Genomic DNA, 25,043 nt, shown 5'->3' with positions numbered 1-25,043 from the left:
TCGTATCCGACGCCGGGGGATTGGCCGATATCGTATTCGACGCCGATAATCGGTCGAATAATATTCGTCAAGTCGAATATCGTCAACAGCCCTATCCTTGGAGTGACGGCCAAGTGAGAAACCCCATGCGCGAAGGTGTGCTGTGACTGTGGTAGTTGAGACAGATGTAGAGATTCCTAGGTCTGGAGCTAATTCTACATCATAGAATTTCTTGAGTACAGTTGCGGTCCTCTTATTCGGTGGAAGACCGCGGAAAAATTGGAGGCACTTTCGTCTTATGTCCTCATCGCTTAGGGGACATCGATATTTGGAATGCTTGCCACGCTGACCAGGCACTGGTAACTGCCCAGTTAGTTGAAACTGCTCAGCCCATTCTCTTACAAGCCTGGCCATGTAGTCTCCTTTGTGAAAAGAATATTGGGCAATTTTGAGAGATGACTCTATCTTCTTGCCACCTGACAAAAGATCTTCAAAATAGTCCTTGATAAATTAGATGGAATAATATCAGCCTTAAAAATCGACTACTCATATTCGGTCGAATATCCTATCAATCAAATACCCATATTCGATCGAATTTCTATCCAATCATATGATATTACTTAGATAATTTAAAACAATTTCCTATAATCCTATTAAAGGCTAGATTATACAAAGCCGAAACCGATATTTTAACAAGAACTAACCCTCGGACCCGCAGCTAACAGCTCTCAATTCTCAGCACACTCTTTGTATACATTTGTATACGAACTATCTAGCGTATTGAATCTCACCAGTCAAATGCGAATAATATTCGCCAAGTCGAATATCGTCAACAGCCCTAATTAGATGCCTACTGTATTTGTTGTTGCGTAATCCTTACGTTAGACGACACGTGCGCCATAACAAAAATTAAGGTACCGTCGCAACAGAATTCTATATCACAACGGCTCTGTTTACGCTGCTCTCACCGACACAGCGTAACACGTTCTCCGTCGATCCGACATTTGACAGTAGGTCTGTGACAAAATAAGCGATATGGATTGATGGAGCGCAGAGAAAGGTAATTTCGATTAGAACTTATGTGAGAGGGGTTGTTGGACATTCGTAGGCTGATTGCTTGATCTCAACTCACGTATCCAAGGTAATTAAGACCTCTATATATACACATGAATACTTTGTAGTCGTAGATTTTGTGTCTGAATCTCAACAAGAAGAGATTCTTCACTTAAGATCAATGTCTCATGCGAGAAGAGTGCACTCAACTAGGTAAGCCCTCAGACTATTCTTCTTTTGGAAGGATCAGCTCGTATGTCATACTTTCTTCCGCAACAATGTCATACGAGAATTGCTTATGTGTCTTACGACAACCCTTAGTGGAGTGACATGAGCAGGACCATAAACGTCAGGTTTCTAGTTGGGTACGGGCTACTATCCTTAGTAACGATAATACCTTGTATCGTACCTGCATAAGCATACTTAGCTTTGGTTGCTGAGCTCATAAGACCACTTCCGCACTTCGCACTCTTACACAACTCTCATGACGTGACCTTCTCTTTTTAGTGTTACTGCATATGCCTTAGTTCTTGCTATAATGTTCATCTGAAACATAGTCATATAGATAATAGATGCATGTTTGCTTTGTTTTAATAATATGAAGATATATTCTAAAAATGAAGACCTATTGAGCCAAGCAGTCAATGTTATCGTATAATCGGCTCGCGAGTCGGAAAAGGCTTATAATCACGTACTCTATCCATGGATACGACGGATACGGATATGGATAAAGCCATAATATCTTGGATATGGATATGGATACGGATACGGATATTTTACCCGGATATGGATAAGGAAAATTTGGCCTGGATATTATCCGTGCCGATCCTAGGCCAAAGACTCAGTGTGCTCATATAAATTTGCCCATCATCTGATAACTCGGGACATATATGTCCCTTTGTTAAAGTTATAAAATCTGCGGTCATTGAAGCCATCAGCCTTCCGTCCCTGCGAGCCGGTCCACATGGTAATGATTTAGGACCGTAATCTGCAAAGCCTCGTCCGCTGGCATTTTCTTGGTCCCTGAAGGCGATTGCCAATCCTGTCTAATAGAGCACGAATATTGACAGGAGAGTCAACAGCTAATCTGCTTCGTCATATTTCACAGTGGTCATCGCGTTCTCTCCATCGCTTTCGCCATTCACGTTAACGTTCTGATATTCAGGACCTCCTCTTCTGCAGCCTGACTTCGCTCATGCTCCTGATTTCTCTGCTTCAAATTTACTGGCAGCTGCTACCTCACTCTTTGTAAAATTGAAAGCCATTAAGGGCTTTATGGACGGGTCTACTTTTCGAAACTCCCTTTGAATCTTTGTATCGAACGTTCAGGTCCCCTCAGACCATATTCTATATTCAAAAGTTTATCAGCTTCTCGACGAAAACACTATCTCTCCAAAGCATTGTCCACTTCGGCTTGAGCTACGCAGACTTCGATGACTCGGAGCTCTTCCACATCTTCACCCACTGGGCTCGGCCATGCGCTGAGCGGCCTGACTGGCGATGTCAAATCTCTTGTTCAAGAAAAAAAAAGGAGAAAAGAAGTTTCATTCACTTACTACATGGTTGCTCCGGCTGTATTTATCATTTTACGACGCCAGTGGCCAAAGCGCCATCTGCGTGCTAGCCACCATGACAACCATTGGCAGCATCTACAGCGTGCCATCAAGAGACTTGCAATCACTGGCTACTTACAATATCTCTAGAGAGCAGTATTCCTTCCATTCATACACCGCTGTACATATCTCTTTACTGGGGCGAGCCACAATGAATGCAGCTTTGATAGTTGTTCGGACTATTCATCTTTTCTGTTCGATCGATGTTACAGCCCGTCTTCTGCGACCAATTTCCTTATGGCCCAGGATAAAGCTACACCCCCCATTACTAAAGCTACACAACCTCGCCCGGGTAACTCCACACTATTCCTATTTGGAATACTTTTTGTCACGTGATGCCAACAAAGCGTCGCGTAATCTTTTGGTTCACGCGTTCTTTGTTCTGGCGAACAAACCCTTGCTGCTTTCCTGCGGACAATAGTCTGGATGTCGTCGAAGTGAGTTCACGATAAGCGGATATTAGATACGGATAAGCGGACACGGATATTAGCTATCGCATACGGCGATTAGACAACCCGCGGACATGAGCAATAAGCGGAGATATCTCTCCGTAAGTAATATATAAGGCCCAGCAGAGCCCAGTCGATAGTCAATATAATTTGTACCTTATCCCTACTCATTTTTCCAGCCCCATAGACTGAGTTTATGGATTTGTCGTCACACAGCGACCAAACTGGCTGCTCGGCTACTTATGATGACACCGTATCAGAACAATATTTCGACGTGTGCGACACGTTCAGTAACAGCGACTCGGCAGACCATGAGCAATGTGAGAAGTCGGACAACGAGCATTATTCAGCTACACCCGACATGATACCCCCTCCCGAGATTTCGTATTGCGACCTCGGCACCGCCAAGAAATCGCTACAGTTGTCGGCAAGGACTCATGGATACGCGGTGCGGACTCAGCGAAGCAAATTCCGCAAGAACGGAGATATCTCCAAGGTCTTTTTACAGTGCGATCGAAGCGGACAGTATAGGAACCGACTGCACGATAAATCTATCAGACTGCATCACACTGGCTCCCGTAAAACAAATTGCCCGTTTTCTGTTGTCGTCACGGAATCCGATGGACAGTGGCAAGTTATAGTCCGAGACCCTGAGCATAATCACGACGCGTCAATCCACGCCTATGCGCATCCAATTCACCGACGTGATGATATTCAAAAAGATGGTATGGTCTATGCACAAATGAAAGCGGGAATTGGAGCTACCGACACAATCTGAACTCTTCGTCAAATCGATCCGGATATGTCTGTTACGCGACGAGATTGTTGGAGATAGAGTTTCGCGCGGGACTGGCGGTGTGCGGCCCATGAGGTTAGGGTCTCGAGACGCCTCGAGTTCGCTTCTCGAGGCATCTCGTCGACTCTTTGAGGTTCTACACTGAGTCATCAGTTGTAGACATTTGTTCTTTTGTATTTTTTTGTGTTCGCTTGTGTTCTTTGTTGTTCTATAGACGAACCGGCTCCCGTGGTATATAAGGAGCCCACTTCGCCGGTTCTGTAGCTAGTCATTCAAGAGAGATATAGTATAGCATACTCCAGTGCACTTGCATATTTAGTCACTTTCGCTCAGCCCCGATATTAGCTCACATAGATACCGCCAAAGTATTTGTTGACAACGTCCAGACACTGTTGTCGGCCATACCGGACAGTGTTCGCCAACAGAGATGTGCATAATCTCCGAGAAGATATCAAGCAAAAGGAGCTCAACGGATTGTCGCCCATACAAGCGTTAATGTTCCAGCTTGACGGGCAGTCCGATTATATCTTCTTCAACCAACGTGGTTCTAGTCAGCGGGTTACTCGACTGATGTTTATTCACAAGTCGTCGATTGAGATGCTTCGTCGTCATTCCGCGGTTCTTCTTATGGATAGCACGTACAAGGCCAACCGCTTTCGACTGCCGTTGTCTAATATCGTCGGCATGACTTCCACAAATTGTACCTTTACCATGGGCAGTTCCTTTCTTAGCGATGAAGGGGAGGACTCTATTTTGTGGGTCTTCCAACAGTTACTGTCAGGACCGGGCGTTAACCATTGTTAGAACACGTGTCGGGAAGGGTACCTTGCTGGTTAGCTCGGCACCATGTGGTGGCTGAGTGCACGCCGCAAGGCGCATAGCATAAACTCCCCCTTTCCCACTTGCTGTCTCTTGTCTTTTTCCTTTTTGCTCTGTCGATACTGCTCTTCATTAGTGGCTTTACTAGTATATCAATACACTTCTATAGTCTTTATTATAAGACCCTGACAGTTACGAACCGTATATGATCGACTAGGTATGATTTCACCAGTTGCGATCGTAACCGACGGCGACGATGCACTACAGAATGCAATAGGGTTGTTCTATCCACTTACTAGCCATGTATTGTTTTTTGGCATATCACAAAGAATATTCAGCTTCATGCCAAACAAATATTAGGGGTGAGGCTCTGAGCGCCCGCCCTCCGCTATCTCGCAAAGAACCTACCGAGTATGGAAATGAACAATGGGTCAAATTCTTGAAACTTTGGTATCCATTGTCAATGCCAAGACAGAGGAGTCAGTCAACGAAGCCTGGGCTAAGCTCCGGACTCAGTATGAGTCTAACCGCCCGCTCGTGGCTTACATGTCAGACGAGCTATCAACGAAGAAAGAGAAGTTTGTTCGATATTGGACGAATGCCGTTATGCACTTTGGCACGATTGTCACGTCCCGAGCAGAGGCGGCTCACAGTTCCTAAAGTCTCAGTTGCACCACTCAGTCGGTGATCTGAAGGTCGTTGTGGACACTTCCACGTTGATGTTCAAAGACCAGTACCATGAGTATAGCGTGGAGGTCGAGCGGGCGAAGAGCACCCGTCAGCATCGTCATAATCGACCATTATTCGCGGCTTGCAATGGAATGGTATCGCCATACGCACTGGACAAGGTACTGGCTCATATGAAGGAATTGAACTTAACGACAGTAACTGCTCTCAGTCCCTGTACTGGTGTCTTCGGTAGAACGATGGGAATGCCATGTGCCCATATAATTCAGCCCTTACTAGTCACTGGCGACTCTCTGGCGCCAGAGCACTTCAGGTCGCAGTGGTATCTTGAGGGTCACGTACACCTAGAGCCCGTAGACTACAGACTTTGGGCTCAAAGCCCCGAACGGATACGACCTCGAGGTCGTCCAGGCACTCATCGACAGATAACCGACCGGTCCACTCGTTGAGTGCCATCTGGATTCGAGGTTGTTGAGGCCGAGCTTCATGCCGCTGAAAGCTCACAACGCGGAAGGGGTAGAGGGCGAGGTCGTGCCAGAGGCCGCGGCCGAGGCAGTGGCGGATACCGGATTCGAGGGACTCCTCATCGAACAGAGGTGCAAGCAGTGGAAGGGGTTACGCTTATGGTATTTGATGTCAATAATCTCTCAGTTTCTATTGAACGATTCACTTTACTTCATAATCACGTGACTAGACCTTGCCTAAAAAGGAAGGGGTGTAGCTTTAGTAATGGGCCTTTCCTTATTAGGCAGCTTAATTTCCTAATAGAGAACGTTAGCTAACCTAATTAAAAACGTATGGTAAATATCGAGATTAGGTAGGGTAATATTTGCTGCATAATTATCTTGCTCTCATAGTTAAGACGAAAGTACCACCTGATTTACACTGAGGTATAATTATAGCAATTTTTAACTAAAAAAACAAAAAGGAGCTACCATCTGTACGTGTGTACGTGATTAGCATAGTTTTATTTGAGGCTTATAACTGCAAGGATGGTGAAATTATTTCAAAGTCGTACTGGCATGGTACGAATGTCCAGACTAACCTTTAGGCACCATATCAAGTAGTGAAAAGGAAGCGCCAAGTTCAAAGAGAGAAACGGCACAACCCCAGCACATGTTTCATGCCCTGGGGAAGATATACTAATTATCCCGTACAAATATCATGCCACAGTACTGCAATAGGAGCTATGTTGTGTCATCACAACCGGAATACCACTATCATCCCACAGCACTGCATCTAGGAGCTCTGTGTCAGCGCCACTGGGATACCAATATCATCCCACAGCACTGCACCTAGGAGCTTTGTTGTGTCGGCACCACTACTGTCAGTACCAAAGAAAGTCATGCCGAAAGTCTCTTTAGCTCCATACAGCCGAGTGGATATTGCAGTGCGAGAATTAACAAATACTTCCAGCACCGAATTGTCTTGCCATGCCTGGATGTGCAAGATCTCAATCTCCTCCTCTCCAGTCACCGGATCACGTGTTATGAAGAGTGTATGTGGCGCAACTTCAGGTGCGTTATTGATCAGCTTGGAGGAGTTTAGTGTCCGCAGGGACGGCCTTTCAATAGTAAAAGTCTCAGATTGCGGCTCAAACATCAGCGTCGTGGCTCGAGACAAGTCTGTAATCCTGGTTAGCAGGACATTATATCAGGTGGCGAAAGTCAACAATGGCAGCTAACTTTGTGAATTGCTTATTTTTACGCCAACTTCGCTGCACCGCTTGGAGACTCTGAAAGAGCAATCCAACTCCCACCTCGTAGTTCGGATACTATCCGAAGTGAACGCCACTTTATTCGATTCAGACCCACCAAGCTTTGACTTCTCCAAGCGAGACCGCCGAACATTGGGACCTTGACGAAGACTCTTGGTCAAAGGTAGGTAGGGCCGGCTGGCAAGTGTCCGGACCGAATAGGAACCATGTCTATCTTCCTCGACCTCTATCTACGTAATGGACGAAAGTCGGACTTTGAGGCGCCGACGACGTTATGCAGCGTCTGCAAAAAGAGCTCTCGTGGCATTGATAGCATACCACTCCATCCTTGCTTACAGCGCAGGGTGTCACAAAGATCTTCTTCAATGACCCAGCCCCAGACAATGTTCCTCTGGCATTTGGGGTCGAAGAACGAATTGGCTGCGTATAAGCAACCGCGATCAAGGTGACCTCCGAACTTATAAGTCATTTCAACAGCACCCGATACGTCATTTCGTTTTCCTTCTTGCAGTGATCCGGACAGCCACAATTGTCCATGAGCAGAGCGCCACTGTCTACCCCCTGGAGTCATTTCTTCATCAGGAAGACAGCCTTCAGTGCCTACGATGAGAAATTCGCGTGTGATTGATGAATCGTTCTCATCACTCAACGTCAAAAAGTTTGCAACTTCCCAATTCTTGCCCAGATCGCCCGACCACCGTGATAGTCGCGTATTAAGCCCAACGTTGGTAATGGGGCAAAGGTATGTCCATTTGGACACATCATTGGGGTCGACTGTGTAAAGGAATGCCGTAGGGCCGACATGTCGGATGCCGCCCGACATAATGCCAAACAGAGTGTTTTCCGAGTCCAGCCCTAGGAACTTGCTCATAGATGGCCATAAGGCGCAGAATGGGTCTCTCCACCCGGTCACATCAAGGCCTTCAGGCTCGCCAGGCAGAATTGGATTTCTCGCGCTCTTTTGCCAGGTCTTGCCATTGTCGAAAGACTTTGCCAGGCTCAAAGACTCGCATCTTCGTCGATGTGGTATGGTAAAATGAATTGGGAGACTGCTGACGGAAGTATATGCGTAGGTTAAAGAGTCATCTCGGCAGGGCATGAAGCAGCCGGTCCAGACACCATTTTGATCGTACTGCATGTCAGGAGAAAGTCGGACAACACGTGCACGTATGTTGATCGCAATCAGCCTTATAAAGGGGATCAAGGATTTCTTTTCGTCTTCCCGCATGGATAGCGCGAATCCTGTTCCCAGCTATCGGTTTCAATTATTGACGATTCAACCTTAGTTTTGTGCACCATGTCGCGTTTCTCTGCTAAAACCACCGCACCTGAAGTTGTCAACTAGGGGTGGATACGATTTGCGATTAATCGTTATTCGTATTCGTAAAGTCCAATACGATTACTATACGAGTCCATGTAAAACTTTACGATTAACTATACGAGCGCTGAGGTTGGTTACTTGCAAAAAATCGTATAGTCATACACGTGACTTTCATTATCTGCTTTGAAATGCACACATAGAGGACAAACAAATAAATTGAATAAAAACTTAAAAAGAGGCACAAAATTACAATTCAGTTGCTGTTGAATAGTAGTCGGCAAATAAAGTTAATGGTTCCTGATTCCATCGAATGCCGTCTTAACGCAAGCAATTCTCTTCCGCCACTAAATAATATCTCAACTGCCACTTCAGATGCCGGAATCGCGAGGTAGTCTCGGCGGCGGCTGCCATTCTCAGGTATTCATCTTTGTAGCTCCTCCACCACCTTAGCAGGAATAGCAACCATCCCTCAGCAGCGATAGCTACTGTCTCTTCATCAAGTATTTGTCTATATCGGATCGCTGAGCCTTTCCGGGGGCCAACTTCACGCGTTGTCAGGGTAAATTTTTCACACCATACCAAATTAGGAATACGATTACTATACGATTACTATACGATTTTTGGTAGACTTTACGATTACTTTACGATTAGGTTCTCAGGGTTGCGATTAACTTTACGAATAATATAAAATTTTGACGGTACCGTAATCGTATCCACCCCTATTGTCAACGCATTTCGCGAGAAAATAAATGGAAAAACGTGTAAGTATTACTTTTTTCTACAAAAAATTTGCGTCCGTTTACCTATTGTAGTTGTTATTACTGGGACTAGTGTAAACTCGCTAGGAGCTGCAACCGCCATCACGCTTGCGGCAGCAAACCCTAAGCACATCCTACTGCTGGGTCGTTCCGAATCTAAGATCAAGCCGGTTATCGAGGAGATGAATGCCATCAATCCTGCCATCGACGCCCGCTTCTATCATGTAGACCTAAGTGACCAGGATTCGGTTAGGCATGCCGCGGACAATATTAGCGCGACCATTGATAAGATCGACGTCTTGATCAACTATGGCGCGGTCATGGCTATGAAGGACTTCGAGACAAGCAAGAATGGGATCGAGATCCAGTTCGCTACCAACCATGTCGGGCACTTTCTGCTTACGAATCTGCTAATGCCGAAACTTGAAGCGGCAAGTCCCGGGGCAGGTTAACTGAGAATAGAAACTTGTCAAATCTCTCATGGACATTGGATTGCATTAGTAGTCCATTCTGACATGAGTTGATTCCCGTGTCACGCTCATTCGCTTTGTTTGTGATGCATCTAGACAGTCCACTCTGCATGAAATACTCTTCACTGGAAAGGGGAAAAATGTGTGCTGCAGGAAAGCTAGTCCAATCATTCCTATAAGCCTGCGTGTTGACAAGACCAGTTATAACGCATTTTCCATCCCTTTCACGGACTAGCTGCCGAATAGCGTCGTCTCTACCAGTAATCGTTCTTGACAGCACTCTGGTTATATAAGGTTTCTCGAGTGAGAGATACTGTGTCTGGGGAACACTTAGCGGCCACATTATAGACAAATATTAATATTAAAAAAAGACCTTTTCGAGAACATGGCCATATATCATAATGGCCACGCTTGAGGGCTGCGTCTGTGAGCGTCAAAATTTCGCCGGTACTTCGTGATATGACCCAATACGGACCAGATGCATCGATGACGATCTCGACCATAAAAAAACTGCTTTCTGTAACGGACGAATTCAATATCATTCCACCGAGTGCATTATATGGGTCTGCAAAGTGGTAAAAGTGGACATCACGACCGATAGCTCTGCTGCCAGCCATGACGTGCTGATGGCCTCATAAGACCAAGTAGATTATCGCTTCAGCCCTTAGTCAAGATCTTGTAGTGACGACGATCGAAATGACGACACTTGTTGAGGTCTACCATAACGGTTAAATATACATCAATTCAGCTGCCGCTAGTAACACAGCGCAAACCAGGTCGCTAAAGATAGGCTGGACCTATTCAACCCTGGGTGAGCTTTCAGGTTGGCAAATCGCCCTAACCCAGAGACTCTCGTTGCTATCACATGAAAAGGTACAACACAGGAGTTAGGTCACCTATAGCACGAGACGGTTAGGGTTATTTAGTTTACCCGACGGCCGACCAGACCCCGGGTATACCCTTAACAAAAGTATTATGATTAATTGGATGCCGACGAAGAAATGCCTGCAGATGGTCTTACAAAGGCATTTTCTCACCAACAGTTCAAGGTTCGCTAAACCAATTAGGCTTAGTAGATCCTACGAATCAACCTGGGGGCGTGTGTCGAACGGACCAAACACGTGCGTAGATAAGTCATTTGCTTATTTTCAGGGGCTGAACTCCTTGTTTCAGGCGACTTCGGGCGCCAACTATTATATGTACACTTATTTTTTCTCCTTTTCTTCTTGGTCTTTTTGGGACCAGAAAAAAGACATGACCGTCATGGATATGTGACATTGATCCCTACGCCGCATCTCTTCCGCTGATCCCTGCGCCACATCATTGTGACGCCTCAGAGCGCCGCACCCGACGCCGCATATCTTATGTTGATCCGGCGCCGCGTTAACATGTAGACCTTTATTTATTCTTTAGCGTTGTTACATCTACTCACTTCATCTCTCATATTTCAACACAATCAGTCGTCTCCTTTTCACTTTTTCTCTCCCATGAACTTCTCTTGCTCGACTTCGACACCAGTCGATTTGAAAGGATCCACTTTAATTTTGGAAAAATCGCGAGCGGAAACGCGATTCTCAAACAGAAGATCAAGCTCAGCCGGAGAACGCCCGGCTGATTCAGGAAGTCGGATATACACCCAGATCAAGGTGAGACAGCAGAGTGCGCACCAGATAAAAGCACCCTTCCCTCTCAAGTTCCATCCAAGGGGATTGAGAATGGGGGCCTGAAGAAAATTGCCTGCAATGCCGATGATATTGTAGCAGTTGCGAGCCAATACAACAGATTTGACCCTCAAGCGCGTTGCTGGGAGTTCAGCAACAATGCAGTAGCACACAGGCCCAATGGTGATGTCGTAGACAAAAACGTTGACCAGGAGTAGTGCACCAGACGCATAGGCAATGGTAGTATTGTCAGCTGGAGCAATACCCAAGAAGCCGACCAGGAGCAGAATCGCGAGCATGCCTGCCATACCCCAGACATAGAGTGTGCGACGCCCGACGTATGGCATGATAAACCAGTAGCAGAAGGTTCCTGTTATGCCAAGTCCAACGAGACCAAGTCCGAAGTCGAAGGCCGTTGTGGCAGGCAGGCCCGCCTGTTCCATGAAGTAAGCAATGTTGACGCTGAAGGCGATTCCACAGAGAACCTGAGCCATCCACACTCCGCACACAATTTCAGTACGTCGCAGATCAGTCCCTTTGAAGCAGTCCCAGTAATTGCCACCATTATTGACCAACAATTCATGTTCGTTGGTAATCTTTATGAGGTCAAGGGTGTCATCGATATGATCAGCCGCGTTGGACGACTTAGATGCTAGAGTCGACAAGGCGCGCCTCGCTTCGTCCATCCGACCCTTTCGAACCAACCACCATGGAGACTCTGGCGCGAAAGTAACGCCAAGAATGACCGGGATCGGCCAGAACCATTGAATTGCGTACGGAATGCGCCAAGACCATTGATCGGTCCGGCTGAGCAGGCCGCGCAAAACGCCTGTGGCGATAATCGAGCCGAATCCCCAGCAGAGATTGACATAGGTTGTGAGGTATGGGCGCAGAGCAATCGGACTGACTTCAGCAGCATACGTGGTTGTCAATGTTTGAAATGCACCCCATGGAACTCCACAGAGTATCTCTCCGGCAAGAAGCATTTGAATATTTTGTGCGAAGAATTGGATGAAGATGGTGCAAATCAACATAATGAGACAGCCCAACAGCGTCTTTTTATAGCCAAATCGGTCGGCCAGATAACCAGCAAACATCAATCCGAGGATCTCGCCGACTTGGGCTCCATTCTGGAGACCAGCTTGCCAGGCTGGCGTCACCTGGCGCTCTCCCGCAGCAGATCCCTTCGTGACGACCACGCCGAATTTATCTTTGAATGACGGGTAGGCGAAAAAGGAACCAATAAGAGTCAGGTCGTAGCCTTCCATGACAATAGCAAGTGAGATCACCATAGAGAACAAAGTAGCTTTGGGATACATTGCCCATGCCTGCGCTGGTGACATGTTGTGCTCAAAGTTGGACGCACGCTGCGCGCCCTCCAGCACCCGATCCAAATTGGGGATCCTCTCTGCCATACGCTGCATGATATGTTCGTCGACCACCAGGGCGGCCGTGCCCGTAGTGACGATGGGATGGACATGGTCTTCGTGCTCGATATGTTCAGACTGGGTTTGACGCGCCATGCTGAAAGATTATCTCTAGAGGAGACAGAATAGATCGGATAAGAGTTGGAAAGACGTGTCTGGCATCGTGACTTGGAAGGCGGACCAGCGTTTAATATATGCCCATCCCCACGGGGGTTGAACGTCTGCGGGGGGATTAGGCATGGGGAACTCCGGACTCTGACAGTTTAGATGATTTGTTCCGGAAGCCCCGCACTGCGCGTTATGCCGTCCATCGATGAAAATTTGGGAGACGTACAAATTGGGAAGGAAACCCCGAAGTTTCGCCGCCTCAGCGGCCCAGCGCTGGAAGTGGTTTGGCAGCAACTCGGCCAAACCACGATCAGGCGTGCCACGCTAATTTTCCTTTACAGGAGGAGCAGGCCAGGCCAAAAGTCGCTAGCAGAATTGAGCTTTTTTTCGGACGGCCAGACAGGATTGGTTAAGTTGGGGGTGAGCTCTGGCATAAAGACACACCTTATACAGTTTTGTGTCCTTCGACACTGGGTTCTGGCACTTGAAACAATTCATTAACCATATAAAGAAGTCGAAATTATTTCCAGAGACTACAGAGTAAGAGCTTCTATCTGACTTCGTTATGACCGACCAACCTGCATATGATGAGCCAGCCAGGCCACAAGTCCATTTTTCCCCACCTAAGGGATTTATGAATGATCCAAATGGACTCGTATATAGTAATGGCACTTGGCACATGTATTTCCAGTACGATCCTAATTGTATGGTAGCCGGCAAGCCCCAGTGGGGCCATGCTACTTCGCAGGACCTTATTCATTGGAAAAACCACGGCCTTGCTATTGAGTCGGAAAATGCCGATGGAAGTATTTATAGTGGATCAGCGGTTGTCGATAAGGAAAATACCTCTGGTTTATTTGACGATAGCATAGACCCGGAAGAGCGAATTGTGGCTATCTATACTTCGCATTCTCCTAAAAAGCAAGTACAATGCGTTGCGTTTTCTCGGGATGGAGGCTACACCTTTGCGAGTTATCAGCAGAATCCAGTGATTGATATTGGCTCTAAAGATTTCCGAGATCCAAAAGTATTTTTCCACAAGCCGTCTTCAAAATGGATCATGGCGGTCGCTTTATCGCATGAATATCAGATTTTGTTTTACGGCAGTAAGGATCTTCTTCATTGGACCGAGCTGTCAAGGTTCCAGGCTGGACTCGTGGGCTATCAGTATGAAGTGCCTGACTTAGTTGAGATGCCAATCGAGGGCACTACCGCCACCAAGTGGGTTTTGTTTGTCTCCATCAACCCAGGAGCGCCTCTAGGTGGCAGCATGACCCAATATTTTATCGGTGAATTTGATGGAGAAAAGTTTATCCCTGATGACTATATGGTGCGGTTCGCCGACTACGGTAAAGACTGGTATGCTTCTCAAACCTGGTCCAACACTCCTGGCAATGAAGTCATCGGCCTGGCCTGGGCCAGCAATTGGCAGTATACAAACGAAGTTCCAACTTATCCATGGCGAGGATGCATGTCTGTCGCCAGGAGGATGCTTCTGCGCAAAGTTCGGTACAATCAAGGGTATTTTGGATATTCGTTAGCTCAGTTCCCGGTGAACATTGAGCGAGCCCGCAACCTTGACAATGCGGTCACCGCTGATAGTGTAGACTCTAGCACAGGCATGAAGTTGTGCACCAAGAGCGGAGCGGCTGAGCTTTTGTTCTATGTTTCGGAAGTGAGTCTCGGTAACCGGTTCACTGATTCTTCTACTATTTTGATTGAATTGGCGTCCAAGTCCGCCCGGATTTCTATTGGGCTACGTGCATTTGAGACTGGCCTTCATGTTTGGCTTAACCGCAATGCAGACGCGGCTGGATGGCACCATCCTCTGTACAATGACAACCTGTCTGCTCTTGTCATTCCGGAGGACATGCAGTGTCCCGTTTACAAGATCCACGGAATTATCGATCGGGGTCTGACTGAGATATATGTAAATGACGTGGTTGCGTTTACCAATATCCATGTCTTTGCAGATGACGAGTTTGCGGACACAGTGCGAGTGAAACTTGATGACAACCTTAGAATCACTCAAGCTTCGATATATGAGTTGCATAGCGCTTGGACTAAATGATTTTTGCACAATAGTTGATAATTGCCTGCTGTATTAAAACTACATAGATCATTCTTAGAGTGAGTCCTCCTTGTCTTTAACTTCCACGCCACGCGTCTCATTGTTAACGATATGATTGATATCCAACGTCTCGACTGATGTTTTCTGAATTGCCGAGCGGGAACTTTCTTGATAAACATAATGTCCAGCTCCTCGTACGTGCGGCCCTGTGTCTCGGGGAGCCTGAAGTATGTCCAAACCAGGCACAAAAAGCTTAGCCCAGCCAACAAGAATCCAGTCTTGCCCTTCTAGTTGCCCGCCTTTGCATTGAGGATGTAGGGTATATGACCGAGTTGACAATCGCGCATAAATGAAACGGATTTCTTGAAGCCAATAGTGCGGCCTCGTAGCCGAGACGACGACAGTTCGCCAATTAACAAGCCAATCGCACCAATGCTCGCATCATACACAAACACAATAACATAGAGCAAACTGGCGGTTACCCAGGGGGTCGCGATGTTTGTACTAGGCACCAAGGACACGAATCCCATAACCAGGTACAGTATAATCATAATCACTAGTCCGTACATGTATATGGCTCGTCTTCCGACATGAGGCATCAAAAATCAGGCAGTCCAAACGGCAACAAATCCGATTGCGTATTGGCCAATCCCGAGACTGAACGCAGCTGAAGTTGGCACTCCTGCAAGCTCGAAAAAATACATGGCGAATGCCAGAATCTTGCCCAACGAAACGCTTTGAATAACCAAGCTCATGCAACTAATTTCAGTTCGGTGCAGATCAATACCTTTGAAACAGTCCCAGTAACTAGTATCTTCCTGGAATTGCTTTTCCATCTCAGTTGTGTGTACCATCATAGCAACAGTGGCAGGAATGTCAACCTTGATGGTAGTAGACGTCAACCTCTTTAGCGATTTCTCGGCCTCATCAATCTAGCCCCTTCGCACATACCACCACGGCGACTCGGGAGCAAAATAAAGCAGCATAGAAAGAGGAATTGGCCACAGCCATTGGATGGCGAACGGAATTCTCCACGCCCAGTCGTCAGTCCTGGCTTGAGAGACCTTGAGTACTCTCTGAGCCAAAACTTGACCAAAGATGAAGCACATATACACATAACTGGTAAGATAACCACGCAATACCACAGGGCATACTTCTGACGCATACGTTTTGTCCCATGACTCCAAACGAACCATTGGGAAGGCCCATCAATAGCTCGCCAACCAGCAAGACAGTACGATTTGGAGCGAGGACCAGCATGAAAATGAACCCAGTGGCAGCAACGAGGCCAACAAACATAATCCGCCTGTATCCAAATTTGTCGGTGAAATTGAAGCCAATCAGAATACCAAACAAGCTGCCGATACTAACCATCATCGACAAAGCTGTCTGCCGGCAGTCCCCACACTCCATCGTTATAATTTCCAAATTTTTCTTGAATCAAGGAGAAAGGATCCAAGTGTCATATCCATCCATGACAATAGTCAACGAGACTGTCGCCGACCAAAACACGGCCCGAGATAGGATTTCATTCCCTGCCAGAGGGTCTTCTGATGCTCCTGCTCCGTGACCTCGGTGACATCCTCAATTGTCGAAACAAGTATTGACGCCTCGTGTCATCCATACACTCCATTATTTTGGTGTAAAAACTTTAAGGAAACTACGACACAAGGCCCACAATGCTAACATTTTTTGGCAACGACGGTACCCGTCGTACCATTCTCAAATTACGTTTACACTACACTAAAAGGAGACCAGTAAAAAAACTCTATACAGAGCAGAACATGCCACGGCATAATTTATTCTTACAACTAACTTATACCAACTCCAAATCAAACATCAAAACAACATGCAATAATAAAATATCTGGAACAAATGGATAACCGATATCACGTGTCGCTAAGATACACGAGATTGATTCTAAGGCCGACTGTAATAGTACGACCTCGGAGCTTTTCTCATGGTATTGCGGGAGACTGAGCGCGACGTGCCAACGGCCTCTTCGTATGGCCTCTTGAACTCTGAGAGGAACGATACCGCCTTATTCGAGAAGTGTCGGTAGAAGGCATGCATTCGACTCGCACTCTGGGTCTGTAGCCCAATGCACGACTCGCATGAACTCTCTAATCTGTTCATCATTCTCTTCTGCAGCCTCAGGATTTTCAGCCGGTACGAGCTCAAGTGACGCCAACTCCTCTGCGTAGGTGTTTGACCAAGCGTCGTCACTATCGTTGACACGGTCACTTAAGTCCTTACCTGAACTGATAGTCATGGGGCCACTGGTGTCCTGTTCACTGAACTTAATCAGTGGCAAATGATCCTGAAAGAGTTCTTCGTTCAACAACGGTGGCGGTCGCACAAGAAACGTGCCACTGCCATCATCTTTAGGACACGAATAGAATGATACCAAGTGCTTGCAAAGATATCTAGAATTAAGCACGAAGGAAGGACAGCTGCACAACCATTTGCCTTGGTCAGAGTGATAGACACGGTCGCGTTTATCTATTGTGTTGCCAGTAATGGCTTCGGCACATTTGCGCCATAAATGAACAAAGTCTTTATAAGTGCCCGGCTTCTCACGCGCAGCCATTACTTGCGAATACAGATGTATTCTGGAGCGGACCAATCCACTGCAGATAATATAAGCTAGAACGTCAAGTCGAGGCTTGATGAATCGTGAGCCATAATCCTTCTTGAGGATCCTCCAATGACTTTCCAATCGCATTGTAGTGCGCGAAATTGGTATGATTGCATTGAAGCCGGGCCTGCCGCAAAGTGATGCAATTTCCCATCGCGATCCGGTATTCCTGAAGCCTGGCCGATACCAATTACTCCAGAAATACCTGAAGAGCCTAGGCTGATTAATCGACTTGCAATATTCTAGCATCTCTCTAATAGAGCTACTATGAATCTCTTCATATGATTGAAACTGAAGTGAGTCGGGAGGAGTCGCGCCGTCAGTATCAAAGACAGGCTTCGGCAATAAAGGGTGTCTAAGTAGATGCCGTTTAATCATGGCGCGTATTGTTCGTGCTTGGTCCCGGGTACATGGTGGTGTCTGGCCATTAGATAAGATCCACTCTGTCTCATCCGACAAATAATGAAGATAGGGAGGAAGAGTTGTCGATCTGATAGAATTTCTTGCCTTATCAATTGAACCAAAACCTTTGGTAGGCACTTTACCTGTAATATACTGGTCAATTGCTCGGAGACTGTGCCATAGGCAAAGATGATGGTTATAACCGACGTTGTCTCTCTTAAACGCTATGCTTGCAGCTGTCACCTCTATCAACAATATCAATTGGGTTCCAAAGGACAAATGTTGAAATAAATAAATTACCTGCAAAATCCTTATCTGTACGAACAACCGTCGGATTTAAGCCAGATGCCCTTAATGCAGTTAACCAGGCTGTCAATCGACTTCCCCTCTTACCTTCTTCTCTGATACCACGCGTGTCTAAAAGAAGATAGGAAAGAGGAAGCGAGACCAGATCGAGCTCGGTAAGAACACAGTAGAGCTCATATCCGTGCTTGTTGGTACCAAAAGTCGAATCAATGAATATTTCTGTCATTTTCAAACGGCTATACTTCACCTTATCGCTGAAACAAGGAGTTGTGGATGCCAATGAAACACCAGGTTCTTGAAGTCCTTCAATTAGAAAATAGCCCTCTTGTTCTTCCACCAGCATCTGCGCCAGAGCACTTCAGGTCGCAGTGGTATCTTGAGGGTCACGTACACCTAGAGCCCGTCGACTACCGACTTTGGGCTCAAAAACCCGAACGTATACGACCTCGAGGTCGTCCAGGCACTCATCGACAGATAACCGACCGGTCCGCTCGTCGAGTGCCATCTGGATTCGAGGTTGTTGTGGCCGAGCTTCATGCCGGTGAAAGCTCACAACGCGGAAGGGGTAGAGGGCGAGGTCGTGCCAGAGACCGCGGCCGAGGCAGTGGAGGATACCAGATTCGAGGGACGCCTCATCGAACAGAGGTGGAAGCAGTGGAAGGGGGTACGTTTATGGTATTTGATGTCAATAATCTCTAATTGCAATTTCTATTGAGCGAACTTTACTTCATATTCACGTGACTACCCCTTGCCTAAAAAGGAAGGGGTGTAGTAATGGGCCTTTCCTTATTAGGCAGCTCCACACTATACAAAAACACTAGCACAAAGAGCCGGAACAAACTCCAAGAGATCCGATAACAATAATACAATATTTACCATGAAAACCCTACCATAAAATGGTGACCAATTAAATTACAACGTCCGAAATGCTACAAACTTGTTAGCACGGTACTTATTTTCATGGAATGTCGCAAACGAAAAGAGGAAGGGGAACTCACTGTCCGCAGAGAAGTAGTCGGGAGAAAGCAGTCCCTGCGCGTACACGGGATCAGCGGTAGGCATCCCAAAATAAGTCTCACCACACTGCTCAGAAATGTCAGGAAGCAATGGTGCATTCGTGGCTTGGTATTCGAGCGAGGGGAATGAGCCAGAGATCGGTGTCAACAACTCAGGTGAGGATTGAGGAGAAATAGTAGAATATGTCGACGCAGCGGAGGTTGAGTACGGCGTATACTGGAGAGACAAGTCAACATCGGTCACCGTTGTAGGAACGGGGTAGTAGCCATCTAAGATTGGAGTTGACGCTTGTGTGGGCAGAACTTCGAGATGGAACATGGTAGATGACGTAGATGAAGCAGATGACGCAGAATAGGGCCCTTCGTCATCATCATTATCGTCCAGATCCTCCTTCACCGAATCAGGTTCCCCTATATCCTGAGTAGTGGGCTCGTCGGCCTTCGTTCGAGACCTAGTGTGCACCGATCCAGCAGAACGTAGTGTCGAGGCAAAGCATTCGCGATGGCGCTGCTTAAACTTCTCCATCCATGTCGCGCTGGCTTTGAATCCGTTAACCAACTCGTCTCGACGGTCGGTACCAGCCGCGATTAGCAAAGCTTGCTCGCGAATCTCATCATCTCGAACAACATGGCCGTCAGCGGTAAGGGAGCGAATCCAGTCCGCGAGCTTGTATTCAATGTGTCGAAACTTACCGCTGGAGGTGTTGCCGGAGGCGATATGCTGACGCGATCCACTGTTGTTACGCACATCCATCGTCTTGTTGAGAGCCTTGCAAATCTTCGACACGGTACTTCGCTCGACTCCAAATACTTTTCCGATTTTCTTCTGCGAATCGTTGGGATGATCGCGGGCATGCTTCCAGATCATGTGCTTCTCGGCTTGAGTGAGCGTCCGCCTTCGAGGAGGCCGCACAGATGAGGCCGCGACGTTTGGATAGGACTGAACAGGCATGCCTGACGAAGATGAGGGCATGGAGACTCTGAAAGAGCAATCCAACTCCCACCTCGTAGTTCGGATACAATCAGAAGTGAATTCCACTTTATTCGACTCAGACCCACCAAGCTTTGACTTCTCCAAGCGAGACCGCCGAACATTGGGACCTTGACGAAGACTCTTGGTCAAAGGTAGGTAGGGACGGCTGGCAAGTGTCCGGACCGAATAGGAGCCATGTCTATCTTCGTCGACCTCTATCGACGTAATGGACCTAAGGTCGGACTTGGAGGCGCCGACGACGTTATGCAGCGTCTGCAAAAAGAGCTCTCGTGGCATTGATAGCATACCACTCCATCCTTGCTTACAGCGCAGGGTGTCACAAAGATCTTCTTCAATGACCCAGCCCCAGACAATGTTCCTCTGGCATTTGGGGTCGAAGAACGAATTGGCTGCGTATAAGCAACCGCGATCAAGGTGACCTCCGAACTTATAAGTCATTTCAACAGCACCCGATACGTCATTTCCTTTTCCTTCTTGCAGTGATCCGGACAGCCACAATTGTCCGCGAGCAGAGCGCCACTGTCTACCCCCTGGAGTCAGTTCTTCATCAGGAAGACAGCCTTCAGTGCCTACGATGAGAAATTCGCGTGTGATTGATGAATTGCTCTCATCAGTCAACGTTAAAAAGTTTGCAACTTCCCAATTCTTGCCCAGATCGCCCGACCACCGTGATAGTCGCGTATTAAGCCCAACGTTGGTAATGGGGCAAAGGTATGTCCATTTGGACACATCATTGGGGTCGACTGTGTAGAGGAAGGCCGTAGGGCTGACATGTCGAATGCCGCCCGTAATAATGCCAAACAGGGTGTTTTCCGAGTCCCCTCCTAGGAAATTGCTCATAGATGGCCATAAGGCGCAGAATGGGTCTCTCCACCCGGTCACATCAAGGCCTTTAGGCTCGCCAGGCAGAATTGGATTGCTCGCGCTCTTTTGCCAGGTTCTGCCATTGTCGAAAGACTTTGCCAGGCTCAAAGACTCGCATCTTCGTCGATGTGGTACGGTAAAATGAATTGGGAGACTGCTGGCGGAAGTATATGCGTAGGTTAAAGAGTCATCTCGGCAGGGCATGAAGCAGGCGGTCCAGACATTTCGATCGTACTGCATGTCAGGAGAAAGGACAGGTTGGTCTCGTACTACCCAAGAAATCATGTCTGACGATGTGGCAGAACCCCAGGCAATATCGCCCCAGTCGAATCCATTCGGGTTCCATTGAAAGGAGACATAGTACACTCCCGTCTTCGCGTCATATCCTGGCGCACAAGGATCGTTTATCCACCCACACGGCGGTAGGAGATGGTAAGACGGCCGCCATCCTTTGATGCATGCAGTATCAGAAGGTGCGGTGATTTCAGCAGAACTTGTGGGCGAAGTCGAAGAGTGTGAAGGCGCTAGCGTTTGCAAGGTCTCGTCCGAACTGGCTGCACTCATGATCCATAAAAACAGAAGATGGCAGCCGACAACAGCCAAAAAACTCAATTCAGGTGCTAGCGAATTTTGGCCTAGCCTGCTCGTCCTTTAAAAGAAAATTAGCGTGGTACGCCTGATCTAGCATTGTCCCAATCATGGCCGAGTTGCTGCCACGCCACTTCCAGCGCTGGGCGCCGCTGAGGCGGCGAAAACTTCGGGGTTTCCTTCCCAATTTGTACGTGGGCCGCGAGGCGGCGAAACTTCGGGGTTTCCTTCCCAATTTGTACGTCTCCCAAATTTTCATCGATGGACGGCATAACGCGCAGTGCGGGGCTTCCGGAACAAATCATCTAAACTGTCAGAGTCCGGAGTTCCCCATGCCTAATCCCCCCGCAGACGTTCAACCCCCGTGGGGATGGGCATATATTAAACGCTGGTCCGCCTTCCAAGTCACGATGCCAGACACGTCTTTCCAACTCTTATCCGATCTATTCTGTCTCCTCTAGACATAATCTTTCAGCATGGCGCGTCAAACCCAGTCTGAACATATCGAGCACGAAGACCATGTCCGTCCCATCGTCACTACGGGCACGGCCGCCCTGGTGGTCGACGAAAATATCATGCAGCGTATGGCAGAGAGAATCCCCAATTTGGATCGGGTGCTGGAGGGCGCGCAGCGTGCGTCCAACTTTGAGCACAACATGTAACCAGCGCAGGCATGGGCAATGTATCCCAAAGCTACTTTGTTCTCTATGGTGATCTCACTGGCTATTGTCATGGAAGGCTACGACCTGACTCTTATTGGTTCCTTTTTTGCCTACCCGTCATTCAAAGATAAATTCGGCGTGGTCGTCCCGAAGGCAAATTGAATAGTGTGCGCGGTAGCAAAAGGAACATATGACTTGAACCATTTACGGTTATGGCACACATGGGATGTAGCTCCCGAGTCCAAATACCATGCAACGTCGTTCTCTTGGCTATCAACATTGTACATATAAGTACCTGCCTCCGTCACATCCACGTGACCGGAGAACGCTTTGTTGGCATCACGTGACAAAAAATATTCCAAATAGGAATAGTGTGGGGTTACCCGGGCGAGGGGGTGTAGCTTTATCCTGGGCCATAAGGAAATTGGTTGCAGAAGACGGGGCTGTAACATCGATCGAACAGAAAAGATGAATAGTCCGAACAACTATCAAAGCTGCATTCATTGTGGCTCGCCCCGGTAAGAGATATGTACAGCGGTGTATGAATGGAAGGAATATTGATCTCTAGAGATGTTGTAAATAGCCAATGATTGCAAGTCTCTTGATGGCACGCTGTAGATGCTACCAATGGTTGTGATGATGGCTAGCACGCAGATGGAGCTTTGGCAACTGGCGTCGTAAACTGATAAATACAGCCGGATCAACCATGTAGTAAGTGAATGAAATTTTTTTTCTCCTTTTTTCTTTTTGAACAAGAGATTTGACATCGCCAGTCAGGCCGCTCAGCCGGGGCCAGTGGGTGAAGATGTGGAAGAGCTCCGAGTCATCGAAGTCTGCGTAGCTCAGGCCGAAGTGGACAATACTTTAAAGAGATTGTGTTTTCGTCGAGAAACTGATAAGCTTTTAAAATATTGAACGTTCGGTACAAAGATTCAAAGGGAATTTCGAAAAGTAGACCCGTCCATAAAGCCCTTAATGGCTTTCAATTTTACAAAGAGTGAGGTCGCAGCTACCAGTTCCTCCAGTGAAAATTGAATCAGAAGCATTAGCGAAGTCAGGCTGCAGAAGAGGAGGTCCTGAATATCAGAACATTAACGTGAATGGCGAAAGCGATGGAGAGAACGCGATCACCACTGAGAAATATGACGAAGCAGATTATGCTGTTGACTCTCCTGTCAATATTCGTGTTCTATTAGACAGGATTGGCAATCGCCTTCAGGGACGCAAGAAAATGCCAGCGGACGAGGCTTTGCAGCTTACGGTCACGCTGATGGCTTCAATGACCGCAGATTTTATAATTTTAACAAAGGGACATATATGTCCCGCGTTATCAGCTGATGGGCAAATTTATATGAGCACACTGAGTCTTTGCTAGGGATCGGCACGGATAATATCCAGGCCAAATTTTCCTTATCCATATACGTATCCGTCGTATCAACGGATAGAGTACGTGATTATAAGCCTTTTCCGACTCGCGAGCCGATTATACGATAACATTGACTGTTTGGCTCACTAGGTCTTCATTTTTAGAATACATTTTCATATTATTAAAACAAAGCAAACATGCATCTATTATCTATATGACTATATTTCAGATGAACAATATAGCAAGAAATAACGAACGAAAACCGAACACAGCAGCAATTAAAAAACGAGCGGCATCGCCGAAGCACGAAAGCAAAAAAACTTGCAACAGCAAATGTTCAATGGATCCCTGAGACTCGCGCTACTTATCCGAACTATAATAAGAATTCTTGGTCTAGGGCAGGGTTGAGGATCTAGCAATAGCGACCAGTCTCATTGTTACTTCAGGTCTATATATACACGAGCAAGTACCTCAAACTGAGGCAAAACTGTAACACGTATAAGATGCTGGGGAATAAAACGGGAGTGGCTACGATAGAAGAAGAGAATGAAAGTACCAAGGTTGGCTGGATACTAAAGCCTGAAGTTTTTCCTTTATGCTCCTCTATTCACTATATATTACATTTCCCCATTAACCCATATTCTCATAAGTGTGTGACTGGGGGATGGCGCGGCACGCCGCTTCCTTACGCCGCACTGACGGATTATGCAACACGCGGCTGTCCACTCATCACAGTGACACGACGTTACACGTTATCACAGTACGCCACACTGTTGCTGAAATAACAAACACGCACAAGACACACCTTAAGCTACCCCGTTAGTACACCCTTTAGTCAATGTTATCGTGGATATCCGTGGATATATCCATGGATATGACTAATCAGTTTTGTCTTATCCGTATCCGTATCCATATCCGTGGATATCCGTATTCATATCCGTATCCAACACGGATATCCGTTATTCGTTATCCGTCTATCCGTGCCGATCCCACTCTTTGCCTCGTCTCAGCAAGCGTGGCAAGCACACCAAATGGAGATCAGCGTTGGACGATGAGGACGTTCGTGAGCAGTGTCTAGGTTATTTTCGAAGTCTGCCTCCAAAAGCCGGACCTGCGATGAATGAAGCTTCCGTGTCGCTGCCTACGATCACACGCTACCTGAAACTGTGGGGTTCACACTAGGCTAACATAGTAAACTGGCGTTCATGGCCATGAACAGGATGGACAGGATGGACAGGCCATAGTAATAAGCCGCACTAAAGTCGAAATAACCCTAAA

General features: G+C 47.1%; 10 protein-coding genes across 10 annotated transcripts; 3 read left to right on the top strand and 7 right to left on the bottom strand.

Moving 5' to 3' along the window:
* Positions 1-93: 93 nt before the first annotated feature.
* Positions 94-477, bottom strand: V1508DRAFT_331073 (uncharacterized protein; the record flags this gene model as incomplete). Its single annotated transcript, XM_066936644.1, has 1 exon — positions 94-477. A coding segment is annotated over one exon (384 nt), but the record flags the coding sequence as incomplete, so codon positions are not given.
* A 2,978-nt stretch (positions 478-3,455) lies between these two features.
* V1508DRAFT_336233 (uncharacterized protein) lies at positions 3,456-3,800 on the top strand (the record flags this gene model as incomplete). Its single annotated transcript, XM_066936658.1, has 1 exon — positions 3,456-3,800. A coding segment is annotated over one exon (345 nt), but the record flags the coding sequence as incomplete, so codon positions are not given.
* A 2,835-nt stretch (positions 3,801-6,635) lies between these two features.
* On the bottom strand, positions 6,636-8,251 carry V1508DRAFT_361941 (glycosyl hydrolase; the record flags this gene model as incomplete). The annotated part of the gene is made up of 3 exons (XM_066937211.1): positions 6,636-7,021; positions 7,082-7,323; positions 7,368-8,251. The coding sequence occupies 3 exons, from the start codon at positions 8,249-8,251 to the stop codon at positions 6,636-6,638; spliced, it is 1,512 nt and encodes a 503-aa protein (XP_066792378.1).
* Positions 8,252-9,155: 904 nt separating this feature from the next.
* On the top strand, positions 9,156-9,638 carry V1508DRAFT_330531 (short-chain dehydrogenase TIC 32-like protein; the record flags this gene model as incomplete). Its single annotated transcript, XM_066936639.1, has 2 exons — positions 9,156-9,195; positions 9,247-9,638. Coding segments are annotated over 2 exons (432 nt in total), but the record flags the coding sequence as incomplete, so codon positions are not given.
* Position 9,639: 1 nt separating this feature from the next.
* Positions 9,640-10,279, bottom strand: V1508DRAFT_324278 (HNH endonuclease-domain-containing protein; the record flags this gene model as incomplete). Its single annotated transcript, XM_066936615.1, has 2 exons — positions 9,640-9,960; positions 10,013-10,279. Coding segments are annotated over 2 exons (588 nt in total), but the record flags the coding sequence as incomplete, so codon positions are not given.
* An 809-nt stretch (positions 10,280-11,088) lies between these two features.
* On the bottom strand, positions 11,089-13,004 carry V1508DRAFT_427994 (uncharacterized protein). Its single transcript, XM_066941750.1, has one exon. The coding sequence runs from the start codon at positions 12,844-12,846 to the stop codon at positions 11,134-11,136; it is 1,713 nt and encodes a 570-aa protein (XP_066792375.1). The 5' UTR covers positions 12,847-13,004; the 3' UTR covers positions 11,089-11,133.
* Positions 13,005-13,126: 122 nt separating this feature from the next.
* V1508DRAFT_52597 (glycosyl hydrolase) lies at positions 13,127-15,073 on the top strand. Its single transcript, XM_066942949.1, has one exon. The coding sequence runs from the start codon at positions 13,424-13,426 to the stop codon at positions 14,927-14,929; it is 1,506 nt and encodes a 501-aa protein (XP_066792374.1). The 5' UTR covers positions 13,127-13,423; the 3' UTR covers positions 14,930-15,073.
* A 461-nt stretch (positions 15,074-15,534) lies between these two features.
* V1508DRAFT_442686 (uncharacterized protein) lies at positions 15,535-16,538 on the bottom strand (the record flags this gene model as incomplete). Its single annotated transcript, XM_066942348.1, has 2 exons — positions 16,097-16,538; positions 15,535-15,861 (listed from the first exon to the last, which is right to left on the bottom strand). Exons 1-2 carry the CDS (start codon positions 16,340-16,342, stop codon positions 15,535-15,537), a joined length of 573 nt encoding a protein of 190 aa, XP_066792373.1. The 5' UTR covers positions 16,343-16,538.
* A 160-nt stretch (positions 16,539-16,698) lies between these two features.
* On the bottom strand, positions 16,699-18,957 carry V1508DRAFT_427991 (uncharacterized protein). Its single transcript, XM_066941749.1, has 2 exons — positions 18,270-18,957; positions 16,699-18,214 (listed from the first exon to the last, which is right to left on the bottom strand). Exons 1-2 carry the CDS (start codon positions 18,616-18,618, stop codon positions 16,971-16,973), a joined length of 1,593 nt encoding a protein of 530 aa, XP_066792372.1. The 5' UTR covers positions 18,619-18,957; the 3' UTR covers positions 16,699-16,970.
* Positions 18,958-18,964: 7 nt separating this feature from the next.
* V1508DRAFT_393518 (glycosyl hydrolase) lies at positions 18,965-21,882 on the bottom strand. The gene is made up of 2 exons (XM_066937972.1): positions 19,274-21,882; positions 18,965-19,204 (listed from the first exon to the last, which is right to left on the bottom strand). The coding sequence occupies exons 1-2, from the start codon at positions 21,711-21,713 to the stop codon at positions 19,188-19,190; spliced, it is 2,457 nt and encodes an 818-aa protein (XP_066792371.1). The 5' UTR covers positions 21,714-21,882; the 3' UTR covers positions 18,965-19,187.
* Positions 21,883-25,043: the final 3,161 nt, after the last annotated feature.

Source organism: Lipomyces doorenjongii, assembly GCF_038497915.1.
Source record: "Lipomyces doorenjongii strain NRRL Y-27504 unplaced genomic scaffold V1508scaffold_138, whole genome shotgun sequence".
NCBI lineage: Eukaryota > Fungi > Ascomycota > Lipomycetes > Lipomycetales > Lipomycetaceae > Lipomyces > Lipomyces doorenjongii.
The sequence above is the reverse complement of the archived record's forward strand: the minus strand, read 5'-3'. Positions and strand labels throughout refer to the sequence as shown.

What these genes read in the sequence shown, in the direction of transcription:
- V1508DRAFT_427994 (XM_066941750.1), bottom strand. Translation starts at nt 12,846, where the DNA reads ATGGCGCGTCAAACCCAGTCTGAACATATCGAGCACGAAGACCATGTC.
- V1508DRAFT_427991 (XM_066941749.1), bottom strand. Translation starts at nt 18,618, where the DNA reads ATGCTGGTGGAAGAACAAGAGGGCTATTTTCTAATTGAAGGACTTCAA. An exon ending in TACAGATAAGGATTTTGCAG is followed by an intron (nt 18,215 to 18,269) that starts GTAATTTATTTA and finishes TATTGTTGATAG; the next exon opens with AGGTGACAGCTGCAAGCATA.
- V1508DRAFT_393518 (XM_066937972.1), bottom strand. Translation starts at nt 21,713, where the DNA reads ATGAGTGCAGCCAGTTCGGACGAGACCTTGCAAACGCTAGCGCCTTCA.
- V1508DRAFT_52597 (XM_066942949.1), top strand. Translation starts at nt 13,424, where the DNA reads ATGACCGACCAACCTGCATATGATGAGCCAGCCAGGCCACAAGTCCAT.